Raw genomic sequence first — 24,165 nt, forward strand, 5'->3', positions numbered from 1 at the left:
CCTATTGAGAATACGAGCGGGGTGGGTCGTATTTCACTCTTTCTTGGCGGGCACATCATGTCTCTTAAGTGGCACCTGTGGTTGTGGATGTTTCAGTGTAAGGGAAGCTTAGAAGCGGTTCCTAAAGTCCTGTAGAACCTTCCAGTACTCCTCGACACCTATGAAGCTTGGAATTGGTTGGCTGTCAATTTTTAAATCTCCAGAACCTTCCACACTTCTCCCACAGGTTACGTCACACCCATGTGTTCCGATTCTTATGTAACCTTTCCCTCTCCACTTATGCGGTGTCCCTTCAAAGGGTGACATAAGGAATTATGACCCCCGTAATTAGTCAACAAACGGGAAATTGAAGGTAAGATGGATGATAAGTACGGTCTTTTTAGAATTTGATGAATAAGAGGGCCTTACTCAAAATTGGAATTTCTCCTGTGTTGTAGTCCAATTAACTATCGTAATGAAGTTATACACCATTTTTAGAACTTTTCAAGAGCTATATTTGAATTTTTAGCTCGTTCAAAAGTACCAAGTTTGAAGAAAGTTACGACACGGAATCTATGCAATATCGATTCGTTGGTTAGCAACAACCTATTGGCCGGCTTATAACTCGGTTCAAACTTGGAATTTCAGTTTGAATCAAAAAGTAAAATGTAGAGCTCGACAAGGGCTACAAAATGATGATAAATTTGAAATTGTTTGAAATCTAAGTTTTGAAACAGAGGTCGTTGAACCCGTATGCCGTTTTTTGAACTAGTACGCCGGCCCGCTTCTTTTCGGCTTGTGGTTCAAAACTCGGCATTCTAATATAGTGGAATTTAATATCATTTTGTAGATCTCTTTAAGATCTACATTTCAAATTTTGATTTGGAAAGAAATTCCAAGTTTGAGCCGAGTTATGAGCCTTTCCGTAATTGGCTTTCGTCGGTCCGGTTGACAACTATGCCGACTCATTTCTGCAGCTTCTTTATCTCAAGATACCGATACCCCTAGAACGGTTTAGACCAATTTGGAAGGTTTCAGACACTATTTAATTTAATTTAATTTATTGACCAAGTGAAATAAAACATTAGAGGGCAGGACATTATTGCTACCTATAAAAGGCTATGGAAGCCCTCAGAGGCAAACCTTCAAAGGAGGACAAAAAATAGTACAAAAACTACAAGTCCTTGTTCTACAGTAATCCCAGATTCTAGCCTTCAAAGTCCCTAAGCCAATTATGCCAATTAGTTCTCCTCAGGCTTCAGTTTGAGCTCATAATATGTCGGTATCCATCACAAAGCAGCAGCAGGTGTGCTCTCCATTCAACAACTAATTAAGGCAGGCCCGCAGCTGGTAACCGAGTGATGTAATGGTAATTGACACACTTGTAGCGACGTCATAGTACTGTAACAATGGAGAGTAAATAGGGAAAATATGACGTCACAGGTAACGGAAGTGAGTTGGTACCACCAACTTGGTGGGTCCGGTCCTATTGACGTCACAAGCGTACCTTATGGACCTTAAAGCTTGTTATATATGGATCCATAGACCTAGATCCGATTAGCCTTTGACCCTAGCTGATAGGGAGATCTGCCCTGGGTCTTATTTGCTCAGATTTACATATCCCTTCCCTTCTCTACCCTATATAGCAAACATTGTACTTCACCCTATACGCCACTCTATCCACGAACACCTGCACATCATAATTGGTAGGGAAAAAAGTTACGTAAAACTGGGAAACATGAGAGCTCGTCATGGTCCCTGTTTGCTTAAGAATTTGGAAGACGTCAGATGGAGAGAATGTACACGACCCCAAAAACAACACATTCATCTGGTTAATGGTGGTGAAGAAGGAGAAGAAGAAGAACAAGCCTATTATCGAGAAGACGAGGAGCGGAAGAGGGGTCATAAATTTTGGCGGGTGGAGCACATACATACACTCGACACCACCATCACCACGGGGGCTCATTTCCTATTGGCTCGGTCTTTTGGCGGAAGATGCGCTCCGATGAGAGGGATGGTTCGAGAGCAACATATTGAGGCGATTTGATAGAGGGAGATTAGGATAGTCTTGAGAAGCTAACCGAAGATACCGTATTCTAATGAGCAGGGGTACGACAGCGTAGCTCAATTATCTGGGTTGCTATGCGAGATATCAAAAATCTGTCAATTGGTAAAATGTTTGTCATATTATCCTCCACATTTTATTGGTTTACAGCTTTTTGATATCTTTTTTAGGAACCGAGATAATTAAGCCCAAAGCGCGCGCCACTGGTGACGCGGTCTGGATGCGCCACCACAATGCTTGCACTTTGTGCTCAATTATCTTAGTTGCTGTAGAAGTTATTAAAAATTTATTAACTGATAAAATGTTTGTCATATTATCCTCTTCATTTTATTATTTTACAACTTGTTGATACCTTTTATGGGAACCGAGATATTTGAGCTCAAATCGCAAGGCGCTGGTGAGCCACGCGTTCGAGTGGCGTTCCTCATTTTCAGATGAAGATAAAGAGCTCTCATCAATCATAACATCGCTCCGCACATGTCATTTCTCATCAGATACTATCTTTACGTGTCCCCGATTGGCAACATTTGGCCTCCTTATGACCCTTGGGTAGAGATTAGCTCCGTTCATATGCTACACCCATCTAATTAGAAGAGGATTGCCTCTAACACCTCCTAGAGACTCACATATGTTAGAATAGACAATGAAATAGTCTTTGGGACCATCACAACCGAATAGATTCTTGAGAACATGTGTTCGTTTATTTGCGCGAAGGAGGACAAGAAGAAGATGTACACAATGACAATTAGGAGGAGCAAGGGGGTAGATTGGGGATGTTTTAATAAATTTCGGGGCTAATTAATTCAGAAAGCTCAGTATGTATTTTTGCGTGGTGGTGTACAGTGATATCGTACCCCGGCAAGCGTCGCCTGCGACCGCGTGGCTCAGCCAAACAGGCAATTTTGGAGCTTTTGGAGCTTAGCTTGAATTTTTTGAAAATTTTAGAGGATATACAACAAAAATAGAGTTTAATTTTTGTAGTTGATTAGATTCTTGTGAAAATTTATCCAGCGGAGATATGCTACTTGGAAGGCTCGGGGTTCCAGAAGCATCAGTAGAAGGCGACGTTCCAGAGTGCTCCACATGCTTGCGTTTGATTATCTCAACTCCTATGAGAGTTATCAAAAAGTTGTCAACTAATAAAATATTTATCATATTATCACCAACATTTTATCAGTTAACATATTCTTGATATCTTTAATGGGAGCCGAGATAATTGAGCTGAAAGTTAACGATGATCATAAAAATCGTCTTGGTGAAGGGTATCAAAACATAATGCAATTCATATATTTTCATTTGAAATATGAGATGTTTCCGAAAGTGTAAGAAGTGATCGGGAAGGATGAAATATGAATCTGAGGAGAGGAAGAGAAATGGAACAAGAATAAAACGAAACAAAAGAAGAGAGAAAATGGAAAAAACGTTCTTCCCATCAAGTTTTTTTGGCTCGCAGAGTGTTTGGGACCAGGACAAAGAGAGTGATATATCGATGTGTTGAATCTGTGAGCCATGGGGGATAATCATCGAGGGACTAAATAGGCAAAAAGAGATGGATGGATGAGATTTTCTTTTTTATATTTTATTTTTGGTTATTTTGGAAAGACACAGAAAAAAGGACCAGAGAAATAGGAACGACTCTTCTAGAATACTTAATCTTTTCTCAAAAAAAGAATCTAAGAATCTAAGAATCTAAGAATCTAAGAATCTAAGAATCTAAGAATCTAAGAATCTAAGAATCTAAGAATCTAAGAATCTAAGAATCTAAGAATCTAAGAATCTAAGAATCTAAGAATCTAAGAATCTAAGAATCTAAGAATCTAAGAATCTAAGAATCTAAGAATCTAAGAATCTAAGAATCTAAGAATCTAAGAATCTAAGAATCTAAGAATCTAAGAATCTAAGAATCTAAGAATCTAAGAATCTAAGAATCTAAGAATCTAAGAATCTAAGATTATACGAAAAATGCAGTATAATATGGGAAGACGAAAAAATGTATGTACCTACAAAAAGAGAAAAAAATTATAGTCAAAATAGAAAATTCTGGATTCTTAGAATTCTATTTTGGAGATCGGGGAAGGACAAAACAACAAAAAATACCTCCCAAGGTTGTTCATGTTGTTCTGTGAATTGGAAAATGGAAGAAAGTAGAGGGGTGTCATGTCTTCGTGTCGATTCATAAATCAATGTTTTTTTTTCTATTGAGAGAGAGTGAGAGAGAGAGAGAGAGAAAAGGAGAATAGAAGTTCTAAAGCAATTTTCTTTGAACGACGACCGCTTCTCAATTACCTGAATGGTGTTTTTTTCTCTTCTCCGCTGTCCTGTCATCATCACATAAATCAAATTAACACGATGCTTCTCACACTGGCGGTGTAGGAAAAAGAACTAGAGAAATGGCACTATACCGATGTCCCGTTGGACAAGTTTATGGGGACATCTGGTACCTTACACTTTAGCTTATTTATCTCGGCTCCCATAAAAGATATCAAAAATCTGTCAACTGATAAAATATTTGTCACGTTATCAGCAACATTTTAGTAGTTTACCAATTTTTGATATCTGTTAGAAGAGTCGAGATAATTGGGTAAAAGTGCAACTAGTGGAAATGTCAAAGAATGCCAAACCATAAAAATAGACTAAAATTTAGCTCTGACATTTTCAATCAAATTGGCAAAAGCAATCATGAGTGAAATGATTAAAAAATGAACCAATATGTGTCAGAGAAATCTGATATTACATTTTTTAGTTATTGAAACAATCAAGAGAGAAAATGACATTTTGCTAGCTCGGCGAAAACCCAAACAGCCTTAAAAGTTCTAATAGAACATTACTCATAGTAGCTCAATTATCTCAATTTCCATAAAAGATATCAAAAATTTGTCAATCGGTGAAATATTTCTGATAATGTGACAAACATTTTATCAGTTGACTACTTTTTGATATCTCTCATGGGAAACGAGATAATGGAGCTTAATGTGCGTGCATGAGTTCATTATGAAGATAGTTGAGCTGGAAAAGCTGGAAAAATTTTCATTTTGAAAAATCCTCAAAAAGAATCGTCCACAAATTTCTATAAAAAATTCATTTGCAGAGCCCAAAATATTTACGAAAATACAGAAAAAAAGGAAAAATTAAAAAAAAAATTATGAAGCAAAATTTTGAATACCATCGACGACGTTATTTTCACATGATGATGCATCTGAAAATTTGAAATTTTTTGAAAATTTTTTTTCATAAAAATTGATAGTCTTAAATTCTGAAACTCCGAATTTTCTGGAATTTTATGTACTTTCCGAGTTTCGCGGATATCCGGAATTTCGAGAACGTTGAGATTCTTAGATTCTGAAATTCCTAAATTCTAAATTTCCCAAAATTTTAAATTCCAAGTTTTCGATGTTCCGAAATTCTGAAGTATTGAGTTTCTGCAGTTCTTGAAATTCTAAGGTTTTCAGGTTTCCAGGATTTGAAAATTTGAAATTCTGAAAATTGGAAATCATTAAGTTTTGGAACTTCGAGATTTTTAGATTCTAGGATTCCGAGATAGTGAGATTTCGAATATTTCAAAATTTTATGATTTTAAGAATTCCAATTTTTCAAATTTCGCATATATCTTAAGATTCTGAAATTCTCAAACTTCAAAATTTGAATTTTCTGTGATTGTGAAACTATTAAGGTTCTAAGATTCTTGAGATTCCGATTTTTTCTTACCCCAATTTCTCTTTTTGACACATTTCCACACATTCCATAAATATATCCATACGACGCCGACTAACTGGATGTTGCTGTCGGATCTGTAAAATTCGAAATTCTGCAAATTCGCTCTATTGACAATCCAACCTTCAAAAAATGCTGTTGTGGAATCCAGTGCTCGAAAACTTCTCGTCCAGTCAAAAGCCATTTTTCACAGTAAATACATCCACCGAACTGCAAAATCATTGTTTTCTAAGTTTTCATTTTGTACAGTACCTCATTCAACAATTCCGCACATTGTTCAATTTTCGCCATGTCCACATTTGAAATCAGTTCCATTTGTGTTGGTGAAAAGTTGGAAAACACTGAAAAATTCAAATTCCCGCCAAATCTTCCAATTTCCTAGATTACCATCAAAGTCATTCAACGCTGCTTTCATTGATTTCAATCCGAGTAACGTATACAGAGGGGACGATTTAAATTGCAGAGGGGACGATGTAAATTGAGGTGTTAAAACGAAGTCACTGCGTTCAATCATGATTATCCAATGTTGGAAAACAGATAAGTGGGGAAGATTGTCCAGTTTTCGAAGCTGGAAAAATTGAGAATTCATATGATTTTTTACAGATTCAAAAAATGTTTTATACTAGGTTTTCTTTAGACATCCAAAAATGCAGAAGTCAATCTTCGGTGAATGGCCTAAAATACACACCGCGTGTATATTAGACCATTACCAGGCCATAAACTTTGGTTGTCTAGAAAATCCGTGTTGAGAAAGTTAGGCCACCACCGTAGATGGCTTGGATTCATAGATCGTCTAACTCACATGGTTGATTGAAAACGCATGTTTGACGACTCGAATCAAATTGTATCCCGTCATGTCAACGTTACAAAAGCCACAGAACGTCTGAAACAAAAGGAAACCATTTCAAAACCTAAAATGAAATAATTGTTTCGCAAAATCACCCCATCGGCAACATATGAACGAGTGGCTTCGATTCCTCGAATGGCAACTCTATTGATGAATGAAACTTGACTGTTAAATGGTCCGGTAGGGTCTATTGTAGGGCATGAGACATATAGAGGAAGGGTGCAGCGTGTACGAACCACTGAAACTTTTGAAAATCTTTGAATAAATGAGAATTCTGTACTATTGTCTGTCTGTCTAGATCTACAGACATCTAGACAAACAGACAAACATACAGATCTCTCGAGAACTCACCCTGTGGTATCGGTCGTTGAACTACACTTTGTCGAACAATCGGTGGGTCCGGTCTCACAACAGAGGCGGCTGAAATTCGACAGTTTATGTTTTGGAAACTTTGTTTTAACAAGTTCAAATGCCCGAAAAAAGTAGTCGATGAGTCTGATAGTTTAACTCTAGTTTGGCAAAGACATCTAGTTTTCGAGCAGTTTCAACAATTCTCCAAAAATTACAATGTGGTGTTCGTTGTTCAATTGAACTTTGTGTGACGGTTTGAGCAGATACTGATCCAGGTTTCGCAGCTGAAAGTCAAACGTTCTGAGGATAGAATGGATCACATCTACCGTACGACATTTAGAAATTAGAAAAATCAGAAATTGAGAAATTTTTGAGTTCTAAAATCACAGTTTCAAAATTTCAGGAATTTTGAACTACCGTATTTTCTCTAATAGATAACCCATAAGCTTCTATTAGAGAAAATACGGTAGTTCGATTTAGCATGTTGAAAAACCTGTGCCTCCAACTTTTCAGTTTTAATCTCACTGGGCTCAAAATTCACTTTATAGGCACGTCATTAAGGTAGGACCCCCCACCCCCCTGGAAAATTAAAAATCTTCAAAGATATGGTGTACCTTGAGGAGTAGAAGCCAAACCTCGTCGTTCAATCATGTCGATCCAATGTTGAAAATCACAAACATAAACAAGGTTGGCAAGTTTTCGAAGCTATAAAAAAATGAAAATTCGAAATTATATTTGCAGACCCAAAAAGTTTGTGAAAATTTGACTGAAAACGAATTTCTCACTCACATGACTGTCTGAAAACACATGACAAGCGATGCGAACCACATCCCAACCAGTCATATCCTCATCACAGCAACCACAGTATGTCTGAAATGAGATTTTCTCCAAATTTAGACTCAAATAACTTTAGAAACTCACCCCATCGGCAACATATGGAAGACCGCTGGTGCCTCCGTCACTAGTCAATCCATTGATAAACGATAATTGGGCTTCCGTTGGTTTTGTGCGCTCTTTGGACATGTACACAGGACGCAAGCCAAAACAAGGAAGTTTGCAGAGTGTGCGTGGTGTTTGCGTTGGCGTGGGAGTTGCTGAAATTTCAGAATTTGGACTCGTCAAGTATCTAAAAGTTCAATAAGAGGGTTTAAAGAATCTACTGACCAGAGACAGTTCGATGAACAGGATCTGTGGGAATCGGAGCTGACATTGGGGCTATCATTGGTGGAGTGGCTGGAAAATTGAAGGAATGAGGAATTCGAAACAGACAGATTTCTTAGAAACTCACAATTTAGTATTCGCTGTCCACCTTGTGTGTAATCCGGTCTTACAACATAGGCAGCTGAAAGTCAAAAATTTATCTATATTTAATTTATCAATATTTTTTGATCACCTTGAATTTGATAGGAAAATTTAAGAGCTACTAAATGTCAGTATTTTGAATACTGTAGCTGGTCTGTGAACGAAGTTACAAGCCGTAAAACTGTGGGCGCGTAGCTCAGACGATTTATGGCTTGTAACTCTGTTCATAGACTGGGTACAGTAGTCCAAATAGACTGGATACAGTAGTCCAAATTTGTAGTTCTTGAGTTTTTCTATCATATCAAATTCAATTGACTCAAATATGTTGATCCTAAAAGAAAACAGATTTTGGAAGGTACTGTAGGTTCTAATGGCAGCTGAACATTTAAAATTCTTGGAGCCAATTTTTCTTGGCTCCTGTCAAAGATATCAAAAAATGGTTAACTGATAGAATTGTTATCATAATATCACCAAACTTTTATCAGTCAACCACTTTTTGATATCTCTTATAGGAGTCGAGATAATTGGGGTCGAAGTTGGAAGCCTTTCTATTATAGGTTAGTTCGGATGAGATTTTTCGGAAGTACAGTAATCCAAAATTATTTAAAACCAAAAAAAGGATTTATCAACAATAAAAAATAGACAACTAACGAGTTCGACTAACTGCTGCTGGTGTTTGAATGCGTGGCATTTTCCGGATGATGTCTTCGTGATATGTGAAGTCTTCTCTGTTGGCAAGGAATCGGATCTGAAAAATTAAAATTCTGAGAATTCAAAAATCCGGAAATTCTGATATTCGAAAATTCGGAAGTTCAAAAATTCGAAAATTCAAAAATTCAAAAATTCAAAAATTCGAATTCGGAATTTCGAAAATTTTGATATTCAAAGAACCGCAAAATTAGAAAATACAGAAAATCAGAAATTCGAAAATCCAGAAATTCAAAAATCCGGAAATTCCAAAATTCAAAAATTCGGATTTCGGGAAATTCAGTTTTTTTCAGCAAATTTGCAATTCGAAAATTCAGAAAATTCGAGATTCAGAAAATCAGAAATTCGTAAAATCAGAAATTCAGAAGTCAGAATTCAGAGGTTAAAAAATTCACAAATTCAGAAGTTCGGAGATATGAAACTTGCAAATTCTAGAATTCGGGAAATTCTGGAACTCCGAAATTCAGAAATTCGGAAATTCGAAAATTCAGAAAAAAGAAATTCAAAATTTTCCAAAACAAAATTTCTTACATTTTCAGCATGTTTGCTATTGAAAACATGCTGTAACAGTTCCATAACCGTCGTGATCCGTGTATCTCCAGGACAATGAAAACAGATGCATTTTATCGATTTTTCCGTTTCAGCACACGACTGTTTCTCTTTCAGCACCTTACAAAAGTACTCACAATACTCTTTGTATTTGCTCTCTGCAAAACGCGCTCTATTGACAATTTTTCTTTCAGTGGAGCGCGATTGCTCAAGCATTTCTTTGAAAATCGATTTTCCGCAAAATTTTGGTTTATCGAGAAAATCGAAATTTGAAAAAAAAAAATCGTTTTATGGCAACCAGCGCTCCACTGAACAACGAAGTTTTGCAGTTTGAATTTTGAGTTTCAACTTACGCTTCAGGAGTTTTCCACGATGCACTGGAACATCCAAAAGCGGGACTCTAGGATTATCTGAAAATTTTTTCAGATTTTTGGAAATCTTTTAGTTTTGATTTTTGAAAAAATTTCAGTAAAACTTACTGGAACTCTTCTTGAATGGCTCATTGTTTTCAATTCCAGGCTTCGCTGCAAAAAAATATTCCGGGTTGTCTGTCTGTCCAGATGTCCACAACTTACGTTTTGCGGGTACTGTAGACGGCGATTTTCGGGATTCGAGGACATTCTTTGGAATTCCATAAGTTTCAACCCACGATTTCCAATACTGTAGATCCGAGAGACAAGCTTTGTATTGCATCTGGAAACAGGCAGAAATTCGATATTCGAAAAATTTCAGAAAACTTTTTAAAATTCAAAAAAATAGAAAATTTTAGAAATCCGAAAAATTCGATAATTACAAGTTCTGAAAATGAAAATCCTAAAAATTCTTAAAAATCAGAAAGATCCCAAAATTGAAAATTCCGAAATTTGATAATTTGAAAAATTCAAGAATCTCAAAACTAAAAATTTTTGAAATTTTCCAAAAACTTCAATATTGCTCACATTCTCCCGATGTGTCAATTTCAAAATGTGCAATAATTGATCCTGCACATTGCTGGGTGCCAATGGTTTCGCATCTGGTTTGCTACAGTACGTACAGGCAACAAATGCTGGCTGAAAATATTGTTTTACGATTACTGTAGTTATTAGGATTACGGTAGTTATAAGGATTACTGTAGTTATTAAGATTACTCTAGTTATCAGGATTATTGTAGTCATACGGATTACTGTCGTTATTGGGACCACTTTAGTTATTAGAATTACTGTAGTTATTGGGATTACTGTAGTTATTGGGATGACTGTAGTTATTAGGATTACTGTAGTTATTGGGATTACTGTAGTCATACGGATTACTGTCGTTATTGGGACCAATTTTGTTATTGGGATTACGGTAGTTATAAGGATTACTGTAGTTATTAAGATTACTCTAGTTATCAGGATTATTGTAGTCATACGGATTACTGTCGTTATTGGGACCACTTTAGTTATTAGAATTACTGTAGTTATTGGGATTACTGTAGTTATTGGGATGACTGTAGTTATTAGGATTACTGTAGTTATTGGGATTACTGTAGTCATACGGATTACTGTCGTTATTGGGACCAATTTTGTTATTGGGATTACTGTAGTTATCAGGATTATTGTAGTCATTAAGATTACTGTAGTAATCAGGATTACTGTCGTTATTGGGATTACTGTAGTTATTAAGATTACTGTAGTTATCAGGATTATTGTAGTCATTAAGATTACTGTAGTTATCAGGATTATTGTAGTCATACGGATTACTGTAGTAATCAGCATTACTGTCGTTATTGGGACCAATTTTGTTATTGGGATTACTGTAGTTATTGGGATTACTGTAGTTATTGGTTTACTGTAGTTATTGGGATAACTGTAGTTATTAGGATTACTGTACTGATTAGGATTACTGTATTTTCCAGGACTACTGTAGACTCATTCACTTACAACATTCTTGGCGGCAGACAATCGTTTTTTGTGTGTTTGGAACATTTTTGCACACTCGTCAAGCATTTCGTTGAATTGCTTTTCTGAAATTTAAATTTTCAATTTTTAAATTTAAATTTTAGAAGAAATTCTAGAATTTTTCTAACTTACTGGGAACCGTATTCTCATTTTTCGGCATTGGAGCAAGTAATGGAACTCGTGGTTCGTCTGAAAATTTCAAATTAGAAAAATTGAAATTCAAAAATTCAGTTACCGTCAAAACCTGTAATAGAAGGGCCCCCTAATTTTTAATTCTGAGCCAATTTATTTTGGTTCCTGATAAAGATATAAAAAAATGGTCAACTGATAAATTGTTTATCATAATATCCTAGACATTTTATCAGTTGACACATTTTTGATATCTCTTATAGGAACCGAGATATTGAGCTTAAACTTGACAGTGTGGGAGACCTTCTATTACAGGTTTTACGGTATTTCGAAAACTAAAAAATCTCACTGGAACTTTCTGGAATTGCGGCAACTTTTTGACGCTCCGATGACTTGGATTTTTGCAGTTCTGGAAGATTTTGGATTACTGTAGACGTCGATTCAGAAGCACCCGAATTCATCTCATCCACCCAATCACACCAGAATTTGAAGTCCAATTCGGGAGCGGTGAATTTCATCTGAAAATTGAATTTCTAATTTTTGAGTTTTGAGAATTATTCTCAAAAATTCGGAAATTTCAAATTTTCAGAATTCCAGAATCTCAAGTTTTCAAATTTTTCAAAATTTCTGAATTTCTGAATTCTAGAATTCCAGAATTTCAAGTTTTCAAAATTTCTGAATTTCAGAATTCCTGTTTTTCCAAACTTCAAAATCTCAAAACTTTTGAATTTCCGAGTTTCAGAATTCCAGAATTCGCGGAATTCAGAATTCTAGAATTCCAGAATTTCAAGTTTTCAAATTTCCAGATTTTCTGAATTTCAGATATTCATTATTTCAGGATATTAGAAATTCTGGACTTCTGAATTTCTGAATTTCAAAATTTCAGAATTCTAGAATTCCAGAATTTCGAGTTTTCAAACTTTCAGGATTCCTAAATTTCAGAATTCCTGTTGTTTTAAATTCCAGGATCTCAGAACTTTTGAATTTTCAAGTTTCAGAATTTCAGAATTTGGAGAATACGGAATTCCAAAATTTTTAGGGTTTCAAATTTCCAGATTTTCTGAATTCCAAATATTCATTATTTCTAAATTTCAGAATTTAAAAAATTTCAGAATTTCAGAATCTCAGAATTTCAAGTTTTCAAATTTTCAGAATTCCAGAACTTCAGAAATTCAGAATTCGTCGAAATTCAGATTTTTTTAAAAAAATTGTTTCTTGAATTCTTCAAAAATTCGAAAACCCCATTTTTTGGAAAATATCAAATTTCCAAATTCCTCACTTTTTCCTTATGTTTCTGTTTCAAAACATGGTTGAAAGCGTCGAATTGTGTATTACAAACTACCGTATCCATTTCCGAACTACAGTAACCACATTTCCAATTCGCGAATTTAGAATTTGCAGTTTTTATTCCAAGTTCAGTCAAGCTAGCCGATAGCTCATTACAGAAGTGCACGAATTTGTTTTCTGGAAATTTTTTAGTTAGATGTGCAGGTATGGGGGTTACTGTAGTTTTCTTACGTCTACACATCTGGAAGCGATCCGTGGTGATTGGTGGATCCATTAGAGCGACACGTGGATTGTTTCCTGAAATTTTGAAATTTTCAGAATTTCAGAATGTAGGTCTTCTGAGATTCCGAAAATTGGGATTTTTTTTTCAGGATTTTCAGATTTTTCAAAAAATTTAACTAACTGAAATTCGAAGATAATACAGATGAATTCGTGACAGCAGATGACGTCGTTATGGGATTCTGAGAACTTCCAGAAGACGTTGGATCTTCTGGAAGCTTCTTCTGCTCCTCTTCTTCTTTCGCTGCTAATTCATTATTGATTTCAACCGCCCAATTTCCCCAAAACAATAAATCATCCAGTGGAGCAGTGAATTTCATCTGAAAATTTCAGAAAATTTGAATTTTCGAAAAAATTGAAAATATGAAATTCGAAAAAAAATTCAGAAAATCGTTTAAAAAATTGGTTTTTTGAATTTTCAAGAAAAAAAATTAAATTTCAAAATCGCTCACTTTCTCCTTATGCTTCTGTCCCAAAATGTGATCGAACGCTTCCAATTCTGTGAAAAACGATACAGTAGTCCTATTAGAACTACAGTAACCACATTTCCAATTGACTTTTCTAAGCTGAGCAATCCGACGGCTGGCTGGATTTGTCATCGCTTTGGATAGACTTCTGTAGTATCGGATGAATTGGTCTTCTGAAATAAAAAATCTGAAAATCTAAGAAAAATGAATTTTTCGAAAAACTTGAGAATTTTGATTTTCCGAGAAATTGAAGTTTCAGAAATTCAGAATTTTCAAAAGAATATGAAAATTTTGAATCCTTGAGATTTTCGAAAAATCCAAAACCTCTGAAATTTGAAAACTCAAGTTTTTCGAAATTCTTAAAATTCGAAAAACCCAAAATTCAAAACGGAATTCTGGAAATTCGAAAAGTCGGAAATTCGGAAATTCGCAATTTCAAGATTTCAAACATTCGAAAATTTGAAAATTCGAAATATCCAAAAAAAAAGTCGAAAATAAAAAAAAACAGGAATTGTAAAATACAGATTCAGCAAATTTCAAAAACACAGGTTTTCCGAGAATTCTGGAAATTCGGAAAATATCGAAAACCCAGAAATTCGGAAATTCGAAAATTCTGAAATTCGAAAATTCTAAAATTGAAAGATTCAGCAAACTTCGAAAATTCTAAAAATCCAGAATTTCCGGGAATTTCAGAAATTCGGAAAATCCAAAATATCAAAAACCTAGAAATTTGAAATTCCAGAAATTCTAAGGGTGTGATATCCCAAATTTCGAAAATTCGAAAGTTTAAAAAGTGAGAAATTGAAAAATTCGGGAATTCCAAGATTCAGCAAATTTTGAAGATTCTGAAAATTCAGAATTTTGGGAAATTTTCGAAATTGGGGAAATTCATATCAAAAATCCAGAAATTCTAAAAATCCAAAAAAAAAAACAAATCACATACGTTGAAGTTTGGCAACAAGCTTAATTGGCGGATCCAATAGTGGAATTCCAGGATTTTCTGAAAAAAGTTAGATGTGCAGGTACAGTAACCCCCATTATCCCTCACCCCATTTTCTATCCCCCATATTCAATCCTTCCGAAAAGTTTCCGAATTTCGCCGATTCTTTTCTAATATCGAATTTCTTTGTTTCCTTCGTATTGCCCTTTTTCTCCTCCTCCGTCTTCTCCTCCTCATCCTTTAGTTCTTTCATATTCAAAAATTTTTGTTCCCAAAATTCAAACGACTTTTTTGAAATTTGACATTTCGCCAGCTGAGCAATATGATTATCATAGAACAGATGAACATAGAAGAGTTTCGGTGAGAATGGTGCGAAATTGCACATACGACAAATTGACTGAAACAAATACGTTTGAAGATTTTTGAACAACAACAAAAAAAGACCACCTACTTCTTTGACTGGATAAACTGAATTGAACCATTGGTCCGGTTTGCCCGCACATTTTAAACGTGCGAATAGGGATTTCAGCCTATTCATTTCATCGATAACTTTTTGACCTGCAAAAATTGGGGGATTCGAAAATTAATAGAAATATTTTTGATATACCTGTAATAGAAGTGCCCCCCCCCCGCACAGTCAATTTTGAGTTCAAATATCTCGGTTACTGTAAGGGACATATTCTTGACATTATCACAAATGTTTTATCAGTTGACCACTTTTTGATATCTTTCGCAGGAAATGAGATAGTTGAGCTCAAAGTTATAAGGTTAGGGGTCTCCTCTATTACAGGTTTTAAGGTATTTTGAACATATGAAAAAGCACAGGAAAAAAATCTAAGAAATTGATGGATTAAGAGTTTGAAAAGTGAATTTTCGGTATCTTGAAAATCGAGAATTAAAAAAAACACAATTTTAGTGATTCTTTAGAAATTCAGATTTTTTTTGATACCGCAAAACCTGTATTAGAAGGGTCCCTTTAATAGAAGGGCTTCTCTAATAGAAGGGCCCTCCGGAGGTAACTTGGAACAATAGAAGGGCCCCCTCTAATTGAAGGGCCCCTGCAATAGAAGAGCTCTCCGGGGGGTACCTTGGAAAAGTAGAAGGGCCGGCCCTTCTAATACAGGTTTTACGGTATTTCGTAAATTCGAAACGTTCATTTAGACATTTGAAAATTCGGAAATTAGAAATTCGGAAGTTCAGAAATTCAGAAAATCAGAAATTCGGAAATTCAGGAATTCGGAAGTTCAGAAATTCAGAAATTCAGACCTTCAGAAATTCGGAAATTCAGAAATTCAGAAATTCAAAAATTCGGAAGTTCAGAAATTCAGAAATTCAGACCTTCAGAAATTCGGAAATTCAGAAATTCAAAAATTCGGAAATTCAGAAATTCGTAAGTTCAGAAATTCAGAAATTCGAAGTTCAGAAATTCAAAAATTCGAAAATTCAGAAATTCAGAAATTCGGAAATTCAGAAATTCAAAAATTCGGAAATTTAGAAATTCGGAAGTTCAGAAGTTCAGAAATTCAGACCTTTAGAAATTCGTAAGTTCAGAAATTCAGAAATTCGGAAATTCGGAAGTTCAGAAATTCAAAAATTCGGAAATTTAGAAATTCGGAAATTTAGAAATTCGGAAGTTCAGAAGTTCAGAAATTCAGACCTTTAGAAATTCGGAAGTTCAGAAATTCAGAAATTCGGAAATTCGGAAGTTCAGAAATTCAAAAATTCGGAAATTTAGAAATTCGGAAGTTCGGAAGTTCAGAAATTCAGACCTTTAGAAATTCGTAAGTTCAGAAATTCAGAAATTCAGAAATTCAAAAATTCGGAAATTTAGAAATTCGGAAGTTCAGAAGTTCAGAAATTCAGACCTTTAGAAATTCGGAAGTTCAGAAATTCAGAAATTCGGAAATTCGGAAATTCAGAAATTCAAAAATTCGGAAATTTAGAAATTCGGAAGTTCGGAAGTTCAGAAATTCAGACCTTTAGAAATTCGTAAGTTCAGAAATTCAGAAATTCAGAAATTCAAAAATTCGGAAATTTAGAAATTCGGAAGTTCAGAAGTTCAGAAATTCAGACCTTTAGAAATTCGGAAGTTCAGAAATTCAGAAATTCAGAAATTCAAAAATTCGGAAATTTAGAAATTCGGAAGTTCAGAAGTTCAGAAATTCAGACCTTTAGAAATTCGGAAGTTCAGAAATTCAGAAATTCGGAAATTCGGAAATTCAGAAATTCAAAAATTCGGAAATTTAGAAATTCGGAAGTTCGGAAGTTCAGAAATTCAGACCTTTAGAAATTCGTAAGTTCAGAAATTCAGAAATTCAGAAATTCAAAAATTCGGAAATTTAGAAATTCGGAAGTTCAGAAGTTCAGAAATTCAGACCTTTAGAAATTCGTAAGTTCAGAAATTCAGAAATTCAGAAATTCAAAAATTCGGAAATTTAGAAATTCGGAAGTTCAGAAGTTCAGAAATTCAGACCTTTAGAAATTCGGAAGTTCAGAAATTCAGAAATTCGGAAATTCGGAAATTCGGAAATTCAGAAATTCAAAAATTCGGAAATTTAGAAATTCGGAAGTTCAGAAGTTCAGAAATTCAGACCTTTAGAAATTCGTAAGTTCAGAAATTCGGAAATTCAGAAATTCAAAAATTCGGAAATTTAGAAATTCGGAAGTTCAGAAGTTCAGAAATTCAGACCTTTAGAAATTCGGAAGTTCAGAAATTCAGAAATTCAGAAATTCAGAAATTCAAAAATTCGGAAATTTAGAAATTCGGAAGTTCAGAAGTTCAGAAATTCGGAAATTCGGAAGTTCAGAAATTCAAAAATTCGGAAATTTAGAAATTCGGAAGTTCGGAAGTTCAGAAATTCAGACCTTTAGAAATTCGGAAGTTCAGAAATTCAGAAATTCGGAAATTCGGAAGTTCAGAAATTCAAAAATTCGGAAATTTAGAAATTCGGAAGTTCGGAAGTTCAGAAATTCAGACCTTTAGAAATTCGTAAGTTCAGAAATTCAGAAATTCAGAAATTCAAAAATTCGGAAATTCAAAAATTCGGAAATTTAGAAATTCGGAAGTTCGGAAGTTCAGAAATTCAGACCTTTAGAAATTCGTAAGTTCAGAAATTCAGAAATTCAGAAATTCAAAAATTCGGAAATTTAGAAATTCGGAAGTTCAGAAGTTCAGAAATTCAGACCTTTAGAAATTCGGAAGTTCAGAAATTCAGAAATTCGGAAATTCGGAAATTCAAAAATTCGGAAATTTAGAAATTCGGAAGTTCGGAAGTTCAGAAATTCAGACCTTTAGAAATTCGGAAGTTCAGAAATTCAGAAATTCAAAAATTCGGAAATTCAAAAATTCGGAAATTTAGAAATTCGGAAGTTCAGAAGTTCAGAAATTCAGACCTTTAGAAATTCGTAAGTTCAGAAATTCAGAAATTCAGAAATTCAAAAATTCGGAAATTTAGAAATCGGAAGTTCAGAAGTTCAGAAATTCAGACCTTTAGAAATTCGGAAGTTCAGAAATTCAGAAATTCGGAAATTCGGAAATTCAAAAATTCGGAAATTTAGAAATTCGGAAGTTCGGAAGTTCAGAAATTCAGACCTTTAGAAATTCGGAAGTTCAGAAATTCAGAAATTCAAAAATTCGGAAATTCAAAAATTCGGAAATTTAGAAATTCGGAAGTTCGGAAGTTCAGAAATTCAGACCTTTAGAAATTCGTAAGTTCAGAAATTCAGAAATTCAGAAATTCAAAAATTCGGAAATTCAAAAATTCGGAAATTTAGAAATTCGGAAGTTCGGAAGTTCAGAAATTCAGACCTTTAGAAATTCGGAAGTTCAGAAATTCAGAAATTCAAAAATTCGGAAATTCAAAAATTCGGAAATTTAGAAATTCGGAAGTTCGGAAGTTCAGAAATTCAGACCTTTAGAAATTCGTAAGTTCAGAAATTCAGAAATTCAGAAATTCAAAAATTCGGAAATTTAGAAATTCGGAAGTTCAGAAGTTCAGAAATTCAGAAATTCAGAAATTCAGAAATTCAGAAATTCAGAAATTCAGAAATTCCAAAATTCGGAAATTTAGAAATTCGGAAGTTCAGAAGTTCAGAAATTCAGACCTTTAGAAATTCGGAAGTTCAGAAATTCAGAAATTCGGAAGTTCAGAAATTCAAAAATTCGGAAATTTAAAAATTCGGAAGTTCAGAAGTTCAGAAATTCAGACCTTTAGAAATTCGGAAGTTCAGAAATTCAGAAATTCAGAAATTCAAAAAATCGGAAATTCAGAAATTCAAAAATTCGGAAACTTAGGAATTCAGAAACTCAAGCTTTTTTTTTGAAATAAAGTTTTTGAAATTAGAAAAATTAAAATTTATGTGTGTTTGTGTGTCCAGATGTCCTCTTCTTTACCTGTAATTCGATCCTCTTCGGGTTCATTATCAGCATTGAACAATGGATAATCATTATAACGAATCGAATCTTCTGGAGCTCCCAAATTCATTTCATCGATCCAATCATTCCAAAATTTTAAGTCCGATTCAGGAGCGGTGAATTGCATCTGCAAAGAATATTTAAAATATGAAATTTCACAGTTTCTTGGAATCCCTGAATCCGTTTTTGTTTTGTTTTCAAAGCTTTCAAATCTTACATTTTCCTTATGTTTGTTATTCAAGACATGATTGAAAGCATCGAGTTGTGTGTTACAAACTACCGTATTCTTCTCCGAACTACAGTAACCGCATTTCCAATTCGCGAATTTAGAATTTGCAGTTTTTATTCCAACAACCGTCAATTTGTGCTTTATGTCTCTATAGAAATCTTGCAATTCGTCTTCTGAAATTTAGTAAGATTCGCAGGATTGTTGTGGTTACTGTAGTTTCCCTACTTCCAATCATCTCCAAACGATCCGTGGTGAGTGGCGGATCCATTAGTGCCACACAAGGATTGTTTCCTGAAATTCCGAGATTTTGGGATACAGGAATTCTCAGATTCTGGAACTTTGAGAACTTGAGAATTTTGAGAATCTGAGATTCTGTGATTCTGATATTCAGAGATTTGGAAAAATGAAAAAAAATTGAAAGCTGAGAAAAATTAGAAATTCAGAGTCTGTATTTATGATTTTTGAATTTCAGACATTCCAAAAATTATGAAAAAAATAGAAAACATTTTTTGGGGACTACTGTAGTTTTCTTACTTCCAATCATCAATTTTTCAGTTTCTGTGTGTCTCTGGGTCCGGATGTCCTCGCCTCCTAATTCAATATCATGATCAACTTCTTTTTCACAAGCTCCGCCCACTTTTTCCAAAACTTCTTCTGGCTTCTTCTCAGATGTGGGCGGAGTCGACACTTTTCTGACTCCAAAAGCTCCGCCCACTTTTTGGGGGACGCTTTTTTGCTCTTTTTCAGTGTCATTTCTTTTTGCTTCAAAAGCTCCGCCCACTTTTTTCGGGGGTGGTACTGTAGACGGCCCCGCCCTTTCTTCATCAGAATCCGACGACGAATAATCAGAATCCAGAAGTTTTGAAGCACGTCGAAATGGATGCTCACTTCCGTAGAGAAAAATTAGGGAACCTGAAAAAAATTGAATTTGAAGAAAACGCGCTCTATTGGACTCTCTTACTAATTTTGAATGCTTTCGAATCGCCGTTAGAATTGAAAATGCGAACGGTGTCGTCTGGAGTGACGAATCCAGAAGCATACCAGGATTCTAGATCTTCCAGAAGAATGTAGCTGAAATTTTAGAATTTTTTCAAAAAATCAATTTTTTGAATTTTCAGAATTTCCACAATTTTCAGATAATTTTTTTTCTCTAATTTTTGAATTATCAAATTTTTGGTTTTTTTTTATTTTTCGAATTTTTTAGAAAACCTGAAATTCCAGATTTTCGAATTTTTAGAAATTAAGTTTTTGATTTCTTTTTTTTCAAATTTTTTCAAATTGCAAACTTCGCTCCATTGCCAATTTTTTAAAATTTTATATATTTTTTCTTTAAAAAACCTATTTTCTACTCGAAAAATTCGCATTTTTAAAGATTTTTTTCCAATTTATCTTTTAAAAAAACCAAAAACGCACCCATTCCGGACCATATATCTGGTCCCTTCTCGTGCCATTTCGCTGCCAGAATTACCCTGAAAATCACAAAAATTCTTAAAACCTTTTTCCAAACTTTTTCCGAGCGAAAAAACCGTTTATTTGCTCGAAAAACGGGTCATTTTGATGCGTTGCACATGTCAAATCACTTGTTTGTGTGCCGTCGGGTGCGTCGCGTGCGCGTTGCGGCTCAATAAAATCTTTTATTTTCCATCAATTTTAGGTGATTTCAGCTCGTTGTTCGCCGAATTTTCGGTCAAAATATACATAAAAATGGAGGCAAATTCAAATTCTACAATATTTACAAAAAAAAAGCGGGTAAAACAACAAAATTATCGGCGAAATTCACATTCTCGAGAAAATGGCGACGTATCCCTTGATGGCAAGCGGACAGGCGATGTCCGAGTAGATGCACATAGAAATGAAGCCGAGAAACATGATGATACTGGCCTGAAACAAAGAAAATTCTAGATTTTTCAAATTTTTCGCGAAAAAACAAAGACCTGAACGAGATAAATCACAAGAGAGTCGATGGTGTAGAGATCGGGAAGCTCGGGAAAATAGTTTTGAAGAAGAATGAGCACTGGGAAGCGGGAAGAATCGAGCCAATCGAGACGGCGATGATTAGAACGGCTGCCAAGTAGTGGTTCATTTTTGGATTAAAATATTGAAATTTCGGAGATTTTTCGATTCAAAAAGCTGAAAATTTAGCTTTTTTTCGAAGAAAAAGTGAGAAAAAATTTCAAAAAATGCTACATTTTTTTTTCGAAAAATTTGCATTTTAAAAGATTTTTTTTTGAATTTTTACCTTTTCTCTCCGATACTTTTCTCCTCGTCCCAACCTGGAAAAAAGCCTAAATTCAGCAAAAAATTCAGAAGAAATATTTCAGAATTTAACCAAAAAGTGAGAAAATTGGGAATTTTTACAAAAAACATTTCATAAAAATCTCTAAAATTCACACGATGAGCAATTATAGAACATAAGGGGCGGGGCCTAAAAAATAAAGGGAATGTGTTACACAAAAAGGAAAATCGATTTTTCTGAAAAATCTGAAAAATCAAAATTTCCAAATCTAAACATGTCTTATAAAATGCAGCAGAAATGGCACCATCTATAAAAAAATTTGAGAAAAAAGAAGGATTTAAAAAAGGAAATAATTCTACACGAATTCTCAACTTTTATTCGTTACCTACAAAAATGGGGTAAAAAGGGCGGGAAATTCAAATTTTTGAATAAAATAGGCGGGGTTTTCTAATAGTTAACACTCTTCTTGATAGCATCAAAGACACGATGAACGGTTGGAAGATAGAATGGCTATGAACATGCGGGAATGGAGTGTCGAATCCGGCGACACGCTCGATTGGTGATTCCAGATTCAGGAAGCAGCGTTTCTGAAACAACAAAAGTGATAAGATTAGATAAGGCAATTTTCAGAGAGTGATAAGATAGATTGCTGACATTGTTTTCTCGCTTTTTTCGTCATTTTGACTAGGTGGGCTAACATTTGCAAGCTAGGCCACCACTTCAAAATGCCCTAACATGACCCTGGTGTGTTTTCCAGGTCTTCTTGAAGTGGTGGCCTAACTTTTGCAAGTTTGGTTNTCTAGGCCACCGCTTCAAAATGGCATAAAAATGACTTAACATGACCCTGGTGCGTTATCCAAGTCATCTAGAAAGGAATCGCTGGTTTCGGTATCGGAGTGGCTGCCGCTGGAGCAACGGCGATCGCCGAGATTCAGTTTGGAGACTACATTTTCCCCGCTTATGATCAGGTAAAAAATGTCTTGGTAGCAGCGAAAATTGACCCGAAAGGAGCATTTTTCGAGCTTAAACTATTCAAAAATCATTAGAATCGACTGTTTTCATCCTAAAATGTGACTGAAATTGGTTGGAAATTGATGTTGCTGTCTATAAATAGTCGAAAATTGGCTTAAAAATGACGTTTATCAACCTAAAATTGGCTGAAATTCGTTTAAAAACATCAATTTTTCGGATTTTTCAAATTTTTTTCCAAGAAAACTACAGTAATCTCAAAAAAGCTATCGTTGATTTCGCCTGAAGTAACTACAGTGTCTACATCTGAACTACAGTATGTTTCTGACGAATTTCGTGTAATTTCAAAACTACAGTAATCCCCCTACAGTAACCCCCCTACAGTAATCTCCTGAACCCGATGAAATATCCCACATACAGTAGTCTTCTACAGTAACCCATAGTCTAGATATCTATAGAAAACCCCGTTTCCAACTACAGTAATCCTTCCCGCGAAATTCAATTTTTCCCAATTTTGCAGCTCGTCAACGAGGCCGCCAAATTTCGCTACCGATCCGGAAACCAGTTCGATTGTGGAAAACTGACGGTCCGAACGACGTGGGGTGCCGTCGGACACGGTGCACTCTATCATTCGCAGAGTCCAGAAGCCAATTTCACGCATACGCCTGGATTGAAGGTGAGCAATCGAAAATGACAGTAATCCCCTCGAAAATTGAAGTAAAAATCTAAAAATCGACAATAAATGGCCCGAAAATAAGGCAAAAATATGCCAAAAATTATGCGCAAAGTAGGTTTGAAATATGCCAGAAAATAGGCTGAAAATAGGCCAAAAACAAGCCAAATTTTGATTAAAAACGAGCCAGAAATAGATCGAAAAATGGCCCAAGTATAAATGGAATTCAGGCCAAAAATAGGCCGAAAAATGAGCCTGTAATATGTCCGAAATTGGGCCAAAAATAGTGCAAAAAAAGTAGGCGAAAAAAATAAGCTGAAAGTAGGCCGAATCTAGACAAAAAACGACAGGAAATAAGGCCAGAAATAGACTGAAAGTTTGACAAAAATAGGCTGAAAATAGGCCTGAAATCGACTAAAAAATTAGGCAAAAATAAACGGAAAATGGACTAAAAAATAAGGCCGAAAATAGATCGGAAAATAGGCCGAAAATAGGCCAAAAACGGGCCATGAATATGCCTAAAATCCCTGATTTCCAGCTCGTCGTGCCACGTGGCCCAATCCAAGCGAAAGGACTGCTGCTCTCGTGCATCCGCGACCCGAACCCATGCATCTTCTTCGAGCCAAAAATCCTGTATCGCCTGGCGGCTGAAGACGTGCCGACTGGGGACTACACGATTCCATTGGGACAGGCTGAAACCGTACGCACTGGAAACGATTTGACACTGGTCGCATGGGGAACCCAAGTGCACGTGGCACTCGAAGCGGCTCAAATGGCAAAAGACAAGTTGAGCGCCGATGTGGAGGTGATCGATTTGCAGACGATTCAACCGTGGGACGAGGATCATGTTGTGGAGGTATGAACTACGATTTTCAGCGATTTTGGCGCTGAAATTGGTGCCGAAAATTGAGCAAAGGCTCGAAATTCTCAAATTTTGAGCCAATTTTAATTTTGCAGAGTGTCCAAAAGACTGGACGCCTCATCGTCACCCACGAAGCACCCATTTCGTCTGGATTCGGAGCAGAGATTGCGTCGACTGTTCAGGTAGGAGACATCGGGATGCGCAGGACACACAGAATTGTTAAAAATCGATTTTTGATCATTTTGGTTT

General features: G+C 35.3%; 4 protein-coding genes across 4 annotated transcripts in view; 1 reads left to right on the top strand and 3 right to left on the bottom strand.

The window, feature by feature from the left end:
* Positions 1-5,184: 5,184 nt before the first annotated feature.
* CBG00298 lies at positions 5,185-10,205 on the bottom strand (the record flags this gene model as incomplete). The annotated part of the gene is made up of 19 exons (XM_002638670.1): positions 5,185-5,240; positions 5,781-5,832; positions 5,879-5,965; positions 6,008-6,096; positions 6,143-6,323; positions 6,558-6,638; positions 6,698-6,840; positions 6,954-7,022; positions 7,169-7,237; positions 7,568-7,658; positions 7,743-7,823; positions 7,875-8,047; positions 8,118-8,186; positions 8,242-8,295; positions 8,378-8,632; positions 8,907-9,003; positions 9,495-9,670; positions 9,866-9,922; positions 9,992-10,205. 19 exons carry the CDS (start codon positions 10,203-10,205, stop codon positions 5,185-5,187), a joined length of 2,094 nt encoding a protein of 697 aa, XP_002638716.1.
* Positions 10,206-10,325: 120 nt separating this feature from the next.
* CBG00297 lies at positions 10,326-13,446 on the bottom strand (the record flags this gene model as incomplete). The annotated part of the gene is made up of 8 exons (XM_002638669.1): positions 10,326-10,400; positions 10,451-10,561; positions 11,414-11,496; positions 11,564-11,620; positions 11,910-12,078; positions 12,840-13,024; positions 13,079-13,144; positions 13,251-13,446. 8 exons carry the CDS (start codon positions 13,444-13,446, stop codon positions 10,326-10,328), a joined length of 942 nt encoding a protein of 313 aa, XP_002638715.1.
* Positions 13,447-18,888: 5,442 nt separating this feature from the next.
* Positions 18,889-20,627, bottom strand: CBG00295 (the record flags this gene model as incomplete). Its single annotated transcript, XM_002638668.1, has 6 exons — positions 18,889-19,074; positions 19,165-19,349; positions 19,402-19,467; positions 19,711-20,088; positions 20,138-20,247; positions 20,590-20,627. 6 exons carry the CDS (start codon positions 20,625-20,627, stop codon positions 18,889-18,891), a joined length of 963 nt encoding a protein of 320 aa, XP_002638714.1.
* A 1,271-nt stretch (positions 20,628-21,898) lies between these two features.
* The window catches only part of Cbr-tag-173, a gene marked incomplete at both ends in the record, with an annotated part of 6,893 nt that continues 4,626 nt past the window's right edge, over positions 21,899-24,165 (top strand). The window contains 5 exons of the mRNA XM_045244084.1: positions 21,899-21,905; positions 22,286-22,380; positions 22,902-23,057; positions 23,593-23,910; positions 24,012-24,098. Of these exons, the coding sequence (XP_045091517.1) occupies positions 21,899-21,905; positions 22,286-22,380; positions 22,902-23,057; positions 23,593-23,910; positions 24,012-24,098 (663 nt within the window). The remainder of the gene's footprint in view (positions 21,906-22,285; positions 22,381-22,901; positions 23,058-23,592; positions 23,911-24,011; positions 24,099-24,165) is intronic.

Source organism: Caenorhabditis briggsae (assembly GCF_000004555.2).
Source record: "Caenorhabditis briggsae complete genome, chrI, whole genome shotgun sequence".
NCBI lineage: Eukaryota > Metazoa > Nematoda > Chromadorea > Rhabditida > Rhabditidae > Caenorhabditis > Caenorhabditis briggsae.